This window comes from Telopea speciosissima, chromosome 10 (assembly GCF_018873765.1).
Source record: "Telopea speciosissima isolate NSW1024214 ecotype Mountain lineage chromosome 10, Tspe_v1, whole genome shotgun sequence".
NCBI lineage: Eukaryota > Viridiplantae > Streptophyta > Magnoliopsida > Proteales > Proteaceae > Telopea > Telopea speciosissima.
The window spans coordinates 8,929,424-8,939,977 of record NC_057925.1 but is presented as its reverse complement, the minus strand read 5'-3'; the positions used below and the strand labels follow the sequence as shown (position 1 = coordinate 8,939,977).

The following is a 10,554-nucleotide window of genomic DNA, read 5'->3' as shown; positions in this document are numbered from 1 at the left end:
TGTGCTCAACTGGCGCACAGACTGATACGTTTAGTGTTGTCGGACGTCAAGACGAGTTATCTGACGGGGTCTAACATGAATTCAATGACACGTGTCAATATCTGGAGAGATCTATTTTTTTAGAGATGTTCGACATTTAGCGCTTCAGACGGTATATAAGATGGTTTAATCCCTCTTTTTGTTTAGTGCACTCGTATGGTCTGTTATTACTGAAACTCTGTTTTGCGTGTTCTTGAACGCTCTTTGAAGAAGAGACATTTCCTCTGGAATGCACTTCTAATTGAGTGAGATTTAGGGTTTTGATTATCTTTTTGTCTTTCTTTCTAATTTGTTGCTTCCCTAAATCTTTCTATCGATCTCGATTTCTCTTCGCTCCGTTACCGGAGTTCAAAGACAAGTCTCGCTTCGCCGGCTGAGGATTTTCAGGTGAGTTTTATTGAGGTTTTAGGAAGATTTGTATGTACATGGTTATGCATTCTTTTGTTTTAGCCTCGTTTTTTGAGTTGTTCTTGGAGGAATTCTTGAGTGTATGCGTTATTTGGTTGTGGTGTACTGGAAGTTAGAGGTTCGAAATGTTTGCTTTGTTGATCTCTGAGGTGTTTACAGGAAGAAATCAAAAGGCGGTTTGGTGTGATTCCTGTGTTTTGATGCTCGATTTGGAAGGTTTTCTGTTTTAATTTGGAGTTAATTAGTTTGTTTGGTGACAATTAGTACTCTTTCTGTCATTATAACAGCTTGAGATTACTGTATCATTTGGTCTCCTGATTTTCTCAGTGTTTGGAGATGTTTGAAGCATCAAATTGAGTGATTTGAATGAGAAATGTTGAACATGAGCTCTATCGTAGAGTTCTGTTGTCGAGTAAATCCGGAGATTTCAGTTGGTCTCGAAATCTCCTCGATGGTTTTGGAATCTTATCGGCTTGGTTTTTGCTCAGAGAAAAACTGGAAAATTGGTGAAGTATGGCTTTTTATCCCTTTTTGCGGTCATATTCTTGTCGCCACAGTTGATCGTAGGGTTCCTTTTCATGAATCCGTCCATTTTGCGGCTTTTCCCTTTTTTCAACTTTCTTTATCATTTTCATTGTTCGTGTCATCAGATCTCTTTCTCTCTCTTTCTCTAGCGGCCTCAGAAATTTAATTTTTTTCATTACTTTCGTTAAATCTGATCATGTTCTGCGTTTTTTCATCGTTCCCGTGAAGGAGGAGAGTGATTCCATAAGGAGGCCCTGCTACCTACTGCCGGGGTACAGGGTTACCTTCTTTGTGCCTTTCTTCTCCTCATCTTCTCCATAAAACTAACGGCGTTTATACTGTCTATGGGAACCGTCTGGTAAAAATAAGTGCTGGGACCAACGAGGCAGGTAGGATCAGAAAATAAAAAGAGTAATACGATTGGTTTTCTTCTCTTATGTTGCCATGTTGGTATCTCTAGGAACGTGCAAATATTGAATCTTTAAGGTTCAAACTTCAAAGCCAATTGCAACTTCTTCTGCTACAATCATACAACTGTCCTGTAGCCCTACTTTTGTGATATGCGTGTACGGTTTCACTTTCGATTCTTAGGTATTTATTGCACTCATATTTCCGGCCATAATTGTTTAGGGAACGGTATCGGGTCGGGTATGGGTTCCTTGTAAAACCGATATGATACAATACCGATATAATATTGATATGGATCAGTCGTAACAAACAAGTTTACCTCTGATTTTTTTAAAGTAATGAGTTTTTTTTATTGTTTTATTCTTTGTCTGTACCATTTCACTATACGGTATCCGGATCGTTCAATACAGGTTTTTGTTTTTTTATTCCAAGAATCGGTTCAGATTAAATCTATTTGAAAATTTTAATCCGGTTATTATTGATTTTCTCATAAATTATTTAAAATCGATTATAAATGCTCTTTATTCTTATTTTTGTTAAAAAAAAAAAATTTCTTTGTAAGGACTCTTAAGTTTCGGTTTCGGTTTCGGTTTCGGTTTTGACCGACTCTCAGTTCCACATCTATTATCTCCTCACTGTGTAGGATCGGGCTGGGCTGCTGGGCGCAAGTCAAGCCTCCCGCAGACACACATCCTCGTGTGTGTGCTCATCCCAGCCCAGCCAAGCCCAGCCCTTGGATGCCTCATTGGACACTTCCTTGGGCCTTTTGTATCCCCCTTCCCCTGGATTCAGATGCTCTCTGTCATGCCCAAGGGGCATATATGGGTCTGCCTGCCCTTTACACAAGCCTGGACTTTTTTTTTTTTGGGGGTAAAAACACAAACCTGGATTTGTTGATTATAGTTTTAGTGCGCAGTTTTGGAATTTTTTTTTTTTTTTTTTTGGTTGAAAGAAGATTCATTGAAAACCAGAGTCAGTACAAGCAGTGGCCTCTTTCACAGAGATTTAGAAGCCACAGAGTGAAACTGGCCAATCCATCGGTGACTCAACCGACAGGGCCGCGACCGGGCCAAGGTCTACAACATTAGGACGACCTTGGAATAAAGCAAAAAGACAGTCAACAAAAGAGCTTTGAAGCTGAAGAATATCAAAGCCCACAGCATCAATTTCATAGTCGAAGCTTCTTGAATTCAGTTGTTGAATGAAAGGCTTAAGCAATCCGACTCCACCACAATATGAGATAATTGGAGTTTAGCGGCTTGAAGAAGACCCGTTCTAATAGCAAGCGCTTCAGCGTAAAGACTAGAATCACAGGAGGTACCTAAAGAAAAAGCATGTATAAGAATCCCCGATGATCCCTGATGATGACCCCTAAACCTCCTTTACCAGAATTTTTAACCCATGCTGCATCACAGTTAATTTTAAGGAAAGGCTCATTAGGGGAAGTCCAAGAATGGGAGGAAGGAAAATTTCTCTCTTCAACTTCAATAGAGACTGAGGGAGGTTTGCAAACCACCGAAGAGAAATCTTGATGAGCTTTCTCAGCCATGGAAATAACTTGCTGTGGTGACCATTGCTTATTGTTGAAAATCAAATCGTTACGCGCCTTCCAAATGAACCAAAGTAAGAAAGAGGCCAGGGAGAATCGTTCCTGAGCCAGCTTTTTATCCCTGCTAAAAATAGGATTCCAGCACTGCAACCAATCGCTCATGTTATTGAAAGTAGGCATAGAGGTTAAGTGAGATAAGGATGAGTATTGGTCAACTTGGAAATCAATATGGTATTTAGATAACCCCAAGGGGTTAGAGCAGTTGGCTTGGAGGGGACATGAGACTCTGCCTCAGGAAGCGAGGTCTTGTGATCAAACCTTCGCTGCTGCATAATTTTTTGGGGCCACCCGTCTGGCTCACTAGGGCTCAGAAGCTCCTGGTTCGTGCGCGGGGGTCATGTACGAGTCCAGGGGGATTTAGTCAGCCTAAAGTCGGATACCCCCTGCTGTCTCCAAAAAAAAAAAAAAAAAAAATTTAGATTGGTATCAACATGGATTGGTCGTATCCCTCTTTTTGGATGTATATCTGATGTTTGATGAGTATTGTTTGCACTGTATTGTGTTCGGTAGGAATATATCAAAATGACGGTGACACCGAAAATCTACATCAACGATGGAAACCTGGTTGTGCATGGGAAGACTGTACTGACGGGAGTACCCGACAACATTGTGCTGACTCCGGGGACCGGCGGGCTCGTCGGAGGTGCCTTTGTCGGTGCAACATCGTCTGCTAGCAAAAGCCTCCATGTTTTTCCCATGGGTATATTAGAGTAAGTACAGTATCAACTTTCTACGGGCATTTTGGTCATTCTAGTATTTGTATTTTCTATGGATAAAACTACCCTTCAAAGTTTGATACTAAATAGCCATCTCCTTCAACAGGGGTCTCCGATTCATGTGCTGTTTCCGGTTCAAGCTATGGTGGATGACCCAGAGAATGGGGACCTGTGGAAAAGATGTTCCATTGGAGACCCAATTCATGCTCATCGAGAGCAAAGACGGCACTGTTGATGATGAAGCCAACCAAGGAGACACACCAACCATCTACACCGTCTTCCTCCCTCTTCTTGAAGGCCAGTTCCGTGCCGTTCTTCAGGGCAACGAGAACAATGAGATAGAGATTTGCCTCGAGAGTGGTGAGTAAATTACACAACAGTACAGTACAGAGAAAAATTTACAGACCTATCCCATCCCGTCCATCGAAAAGAGTCGAAGCTAACATAGCCTTCGGGTTTGGAGGCATTGGAGTGGTCTGTCGTTACTCGTTAATGCCAACACAAATCTCAAGTCGGAGAAATCAATCATTCAAAGTCAATTTATGGAGTTCATAGGATTTGGATTGGAGCACAAAATAAAGGCTGGAGTTCAGAAGAAACCGAAACGACTGTGTTTTTTTTGTTTGTGCTGTGATTGAATTTGCAGGAGACAATGCTGTTGAGACAAATCAAGGGCTTCACATGGTCTACATGCATGCTGGAACCAATCCTTTCGATGTCATCAACCAGGCTGTAAAGTAAGTCTCTCTCTCTCTCTCTCCAGAAACAGAGGAAATGGTCAAGTCCTCTGTATCTCTCTCTCTCTCTCTCGTTATCTCCTTTGAAAGATCCTGAAATATGCTTTCTACATACATCCGAAGTGGGCTCCCCATTCCCCACTGATACTACCCACCAACTGCGCAGATATTATGGAACGAGACTTTGCGTTAGTGATGATGACACTCACTTTTTCGCTTGTTTTCTTGTGAAAACAGGGCCGTCGAAAAACATATGCAAACTTTCCTTCACAGGGAGAAGAAAAAAGTAAGTAAAGCGTGGTTCTCTGTTTTAGTTTCTTTCTTGTAAGCAATGCAATGTGGGGGAACCTTCATTCATTCATTCATTTCATTTAGAATGAGTCATGTGACCTCCTTTTCCGGCTTTTGGTGGATGCAGTTGCCTTCTTTCCTTGACTGGTTTGGCTGGTGTACGTGGGACGCTTTCTATACCGACGTTACAGCTGAGGGCGTCGACGAAGGCCTTAAAAGGTTAATTAAATTTCTTTATTTTTTAAGAAGAAAGACATGGTCACAGGAGATGTTACTCAGCAAACTAAGCTTTTCCTTTGCAGCCTATCTAAGGGTGGAACCCCACCACGTTTCGTGATCATCGATGATGGTTGGCAACAGATAGGCAACGAGGCAAAAGATTCCAACTGCGTCGTCCAAGAAGGAGCACAGTAAGATATTTAAATTACTTCATCATCCTTGTAATGTATAAGAACTAGAAAAATCCAGGAGGGATCATGAGCGTAAAAGCAGAGCATCCATCCAACAGAACCAATAAACTCCCAGTATGCTCAATGGGAGGGAAAGAAGAAAAGGGCTTTTATAGTGACCCCTTTGATTCACATAAAGTGTTCTTTGAGTTCTCAGTGCCCTTGAGGGGTTCTGAGTTCTGACGCTTTCAAATATTGGAATTGGATCGGGCAGATTCGTATCAGTATTGGAATGGGTGATATTGATTCCTGACCGATTCTGTGTCAGTGGATCAGTATGGATGGGTAAAAATGTAACAAAAAAACATGACTGGTCCAGGCTGATCCGGATCCGTACCGATTACTAAAACCCTGTTTGGGACTAAGTGGCCAGAATCAATATGGACCGATCCTATTCCAATTTTAATAATCTTGGTTTTGACTATTGATTTTTGAACTCTAGGTTCACTGTTAAAATGGGATCCTCTTAGAAAGATCTGGGTTTGGGGCCTCTTCTGTGCGGGGTTTAAAAATAAAATCGGATCGGATGGCTGATTCCAACTGATCCGGTTCTGAATCGACCAAGGCCGATCTCAATTTCCTTGATCTGACTAAGGTCGATTCTATACCAGAAACCCTAAATGCATGGAATATATCGATTCCATGGCCAACCCAGACCGATCCAAGCCTATCTCGATACGATCCAGATCGTAATCGATTGGGATCTTGATGATGGATTTTACACCCCGCTCTTGAGCCCTTCTCATCCATATATGAACGATGGACTGGGAAAGAGTGGTCGATGAACCGCTGGAACTGCTCCTCTCTAAGTCCCTATCACGACTTAAAAAATCGGAACTGGATCAGTTGAATTGGAATTGGCTGTGATCGATCCAGCTGATATCCACAGGTTCTGATCACTATCTAACCGATTCTGACCGATTCCTATCGAGTAGTCCTGATTACATGTTTTGAAATGTTGGTCCATATGCACATACATCTCTTGTTATTTTTGCCCGACAGTCCGGATTATTGTCTGATTTGTTTTTCAATTGAATTGACGTTTGCAGATTCGCTAGCAGACTCACGGGAATTAAAGAAAATGAAAAGTTCCAAAAGAATGGCCAGAACAATGACCAAGTGCCAGGTCTGATGATCGTCGTAGATGAAGCAAAGCAAAACCACAACGTGAAGTAAGTGGTCCATCCTCTATTGTTTCTTCTTCTTGGTTATGGAATAGAGGTTATGCCCCCTGGTAGTTAATACGTCATCATGTGTCTAGCATGCTTGTTCATTGCATGGAACTATGTGAGCTTCACCTCGTAATTAAATAAAGGAAAAATCTAATTGTAACCACTTTGGTTACAATTGGATTTGTAACAATGGTTTGATTTTATAGCATGGATGAATGATGTGGCAAATTTGACTGTTGAATATTTAGAGAATTACCTAACTTGACTGCTTGTAAATTTTAGCCTCAAATTTGCTATACTCTTCTATGTATCGTTCTCACTCCTTTCTCTTCTTAACACTGTAATCCTATGCATCTTCTTGTAATCTTAAATTTCTTCGTCTAATGCTATACTCTCCTATGTATAGCATTAGACGAAAAGATACATTGTTCTCACTCTCTTTCTCTTCTTGACACTTTTTTTTACTGTTTGACCATTTGGATCCTTTGTATACGAATTGTGAGGCACCCCCTCCCATGCTCCCATTGACTCGAGTGGGATATGCCATTACATATGAGTACATACAATCCCCTAACCATCCTTTTTTTTTGAGATTAAGTTCACTCTAGGAAGCATTCATTTTGCCTCGCCAATTTTAGTAGGCAAATAGATTTTTAACTAAACCAATTCATCGAACTGAATTTTCTCATTTATTTCTGATTTCATGCAGATTTGTGTATGTATGGCATGCACTTGCTGGTTATTGGGGTGGGGTGAAACCGGCTGCTACAGGCATGGAGCACTACGACACTGCATTGGCGTACCCAGTCCAGTCACCAGGAGTAATGGGCAACCAGCCAGACATTGTCATGGACAGCCTTGCTGTGCATGGACTTGGGCTTGTGCCCCCAAAGAAGGTGTTCAACTTCTATAACGAGCTTCATGCCTACCTTGCCTCTTGTGGGGTTGATGGAGTTAAGGTCGATGTCCAGAACATCATTGAGACCCTTGGGGAAGGCCATGGTGGCCGTGTTGCACTCACCCGTGCCTATCACCAGGCCCTAGAAGCCTCCATTGCTCGCAACTTCCCTGACAATGGCTGCATTGCTTGCATGTGCCATAACACTGATGGGATGTACAGTGCCAAGCAGACGGCTGTGGTGAGAGCTTCTGATGACTTCTACCCTCGGGACCCAGCATCTCACACCATCCACATATCCTCGGTGGCATACAACACTCTTTTCCTTGGAGAATTCATGCAACCCGACTGGGATATGTTCCATGTAAGTAATCATCAAGCATCCAATATCTTTGTTATTGATTATTTGATTCTATAAGATACATGTGCACTACATGCTTGGTAGTTTAAACATTCAAAGATATATGAGCACTAACTTAACGAATTAACTACCATGCAGAGTCTACACCCAGCTGCAGAGTATCATGCTGCTGCTCGAGCAATTGGTGGTTGTGCTATCTATGTCAGGTACAAATTGCCTTCTATTAAGCATTTTTGTTGGATTTTGATTTGGTAATTGCAATGCTGGTTTCAAAGTATTCTTGGGCTTGTAGTCTACTAGCCCTTTGGAGTTTATAGCTGTTAGTCTATTGGGTCTTATTGGAGGATTTTGTTTATTTTGCCCTACCCAGTGACAAGCCAGGCAACCACAACTTCGAGCTCTTGAAGAAGCTGGTCCTCCCTGACGGGTCTGTACTGCGTGCCCAGCTCCCTGGCCGGCCGACACGTGATTGTCTTTTTGTGGACACTGCTAGAGATGGAACCAGGTCTGTTGCTCCACTCCCATCTTCTGCCTTCTTATTAAGGAAATGACTAATCAAGCAATCATAGTAACTCCTTCGAGACTTGCAACTACAGAACTATGTGCTAAAACAAAAAGAGTTGAAAATGTGATGTGCAGCTTGCTGAAAATATGGAACACAAACAAATGCTCTGGCGTGGTGGGTGTGTTCAACTGCCAAGGTGCTGGATGGTGCAAGATTACCAAGAAGACACGCATTCACGATGCATCCCCTGGCACACTCTCTGGCTCTGTCCGTGCCACTGATGTTGAAGTAATGGCTCAAATTGCTGGAGCTGATTGGAATGGTGAAACCATTGTCTATGCCCATAAATCAGGTGAGTAAAGCCTTCTGGATGTGTAGTTCCAAATATGTGGCATACCACAAGTTTTCATTGTAATAGGGAGACTATCTTGTGGTAATAATGATATACATTTTTTCCATTGCAGGGGAGGTGATTCGGCTACCAAAAGGTGCTTCACTGCCGGTGACCCTAAAGGTCCTGGAGTATGAACTCTACCACTTCTGTCCTCTCAAGGTGAGCCCGTAATGATTCTTAGTTCTTGAAGCCAATTGCATATATATGCCTGCGCTAGCTTAAAGCTAATTTCCTTCTTAACCCATTCCATGCTCTTTTGTGATGCAGGAAATGACATCCAACATCTCCTTTGCACCTATAGGACTGCTCGACATGTTCAACTCCAGTGGATCTGTGGAGCAATACGAAGTTGAGAAGGCTACTGACAAGAAAGCAGAATTGTTTGATGGAGAAGTTGCATCCGAGCATCCAAGTTTGCTAAGCGAGAACAGATCGCCAATTGCAACCATAGTCCTCAAAGTCAGGGGATGTGGCCGGTTTGGTGCCTACTCATCTCAGCGCCCACTGAAGTGCACTGTGGGTAACAAGGAAACCGAATTCAAATACAACCCTGACACTGGACTACTGACTTTGACCATCCCAGCCCCAGAGGAGGAGATGTACAGATGGCCTGTTGAAATCCAAGTTTAAGTATATTAGATTTGGTGACTAGAAGAAGATGAAATTAAACAAAATTTTCACCACTGTTGGGGAGCTGGCAGGGTTGAGGAGTTGGGAAGAGGGGATCTGTGTTGGCATTGGGGTCTGTTGGGCAAAAAGATGTGTATGGTGAGAGGTGGAGATGTATCTAATTTATCACTACTATGCTATGTATGCAAAGAGTGAGCTAGGGGGAAGATGCTCTTTCTTCAGATGAATAAGTAGGGAATTGCTTTGCATTGCTCTTTGTAATAAAAGTAATAGCAGTATTAGTAGTGGTCTTAATTGATCTTATTCAGGGCTGCTCTCTCTCTCTCTCTCACACACACACAAACACACAAACACATGGGAGAGTTACCCTCTTGAAACATGTTTCCTTAGCTAACCACCGATATGTGCATTTCATGAAAGATGCCAATTTTCATGATCAAGATGAAATGGTTTCTTTGTGGCCCACAATTGTAGAAGGAAACAGGGGATGAAGAGAATGCAATAGAACCTCAGAAAAGTTACCCTACATGAATAGTTTTTTGAAAGGGTATAATGGTAATTCAATGGGAGTTAAAAGACTCAATAAGGTGAAGTTTATGGTGAAATTGTTCTTTAATCCTCTCAAGGCATCTAGATAATATTCGTTCTCACTAAGAAAGCCAAGAGAAAGAATTAACGAGAAAAATAAAATTTAAATAAGGTCCCATGAAGGTGATTCATAAGATTATAACCAATATTTAATCTCTATTTTAATTTAAATCAGTAACTTTTTAGTGACAATTTTGTGCAAAAGAATGCCAAAGTTTAGGACCAACCCCAGTCAATCCCTCTTGAAACCCTGAAACCCTTCCAAGTTCAAATAGGGACTCATACAAGATTACAATGTTAAGACCTTTTTAATGTATCGACTATATAGTTGTCAGCATTTAAGGTGTTAAAGCCGTATGAATTAGAAAGGCAAGAATATTAAATATTTATTGTTTTTGTGTGTATGAAAATTGATATAAGAAAAAATTCACACCCTTATAAATTTAAATTTATGAACAATGACTTTATAACAAGCAATCTTTTCCCCAAAGTGGAATAGAGTTTTCCTGATAACTTTTTATTAATTAAGTGCATTACTTTCATTTGGTTTTTTTTGGGTGCTCACATTACTTTGAAGATGTATCTATTTGGTATTATTTTAGTTACCAAAAAAATAATAATTTGGTATTATTTTATAAATAATATTTACTTAAATCTTTCTCTCTATAAGAAAAAAAAAAATAAAGACTCCAACTTCTCTTACAAAAATGATCAAATTAGCAGAGTCTAGATTTGGGTTGGTAAATTTGGCTAGTCTTGGTGGCCATTAATACCAATGGCTATTCGAGTAAATGGTTAGGGTGTCAAGTGGTAGTGTACTACAC

The 10,554-nt window shown here is 41.1% G+C and overlaps 1 protein-coding gene and 1 long non-coding RNA gene across 6 annotated transcripts in view; one reads left to right on the top strand and one right to left on the bottom strand.

The window, feature by feature from the left end:
- Positions 1-238: 238 nt before the first annotated feature.
- LOC122641682 (probable galactinol--sucrose galactosyltransferase 2) overlaps positions 239-10,554 on the top strand; it is a 13,567-nt gene continuing 3,251 nt past the window's right edge. The window contains exons 1-15 of one of the 5 annotated variants that reach the window (XM_043834966.1): positions 353-426; positions 3,005-3,008; positions 3,502-3,699; positions 3,812-4,065; positions 4,352-4,442; positions 4,680-4,728; positions 4,861-4,952; positions 5,036-5,143; positions 6,232-6,354; positions 7,064-7,616; positions 7,752-7,819; positions 7,984-8,118; positions 8,253-8,470; positions 8,583-8,671; positions 8,780-9,450. In XM_043834966.1, coding sequence (XP_043690901.1) covers positions 3,512-3,699; positions 3,812-4,065; positions 4,352-4,442; positions 4,680-4,728; positions 4,861-4,952; positions 5,036-5,143; positions 6,232-6,354; positions 7,064-7,616; positions 7,752-7,819; positions 7,984-8,118; positions 8,253-8,470; positions 8,583-8,671; positions 8,780-9,142 — 2,331 coding nt within the window. In that variant the 5' untranslated portion in view covers positions 353-426; positions 3,005-3,008; positions 3,502-3,511 and the 3' untranslated portion in view covers positions 9,143-9,450. Of the gene's footprint in view, positions 427-2,662; positions 2,666-3,004; positions 3,009-3,489; positions 3,700-3,811; positions 4,066-4,351; positions 4,443-4,679; positions 4,729-4,860; positions 4,953-5,035; positions 5,144-6,231; positions 6,355-7,063; positions 7,617-7,751; positions 7,820-7,983; positions 8,119-8,252; positions 8,471-8,582; positions 8,672-8,779; positions 9,451-10,554 lie in introns of those variants that run through there. The other 4 variants (XM_043834965.1, XM_043834968.1, XM_043834969.1 and 1 more) reach the window with 4 other exon arrangements.
- The window catches only part of LOC122641685, a 22,824-nt gene continuing 21,622 nt past the window's right edge, over positions 9,353-10,554 (bottom strand). The window contains exon 3 of the long non-coding RNA XR_006329944.1: positions 9,353-9,431. This is a non-coding gene — a long non-coding RNA (uncharacterized LOC122641685). The remainder of the gene's footprint in view (positions 9,432-10,554) is intronic.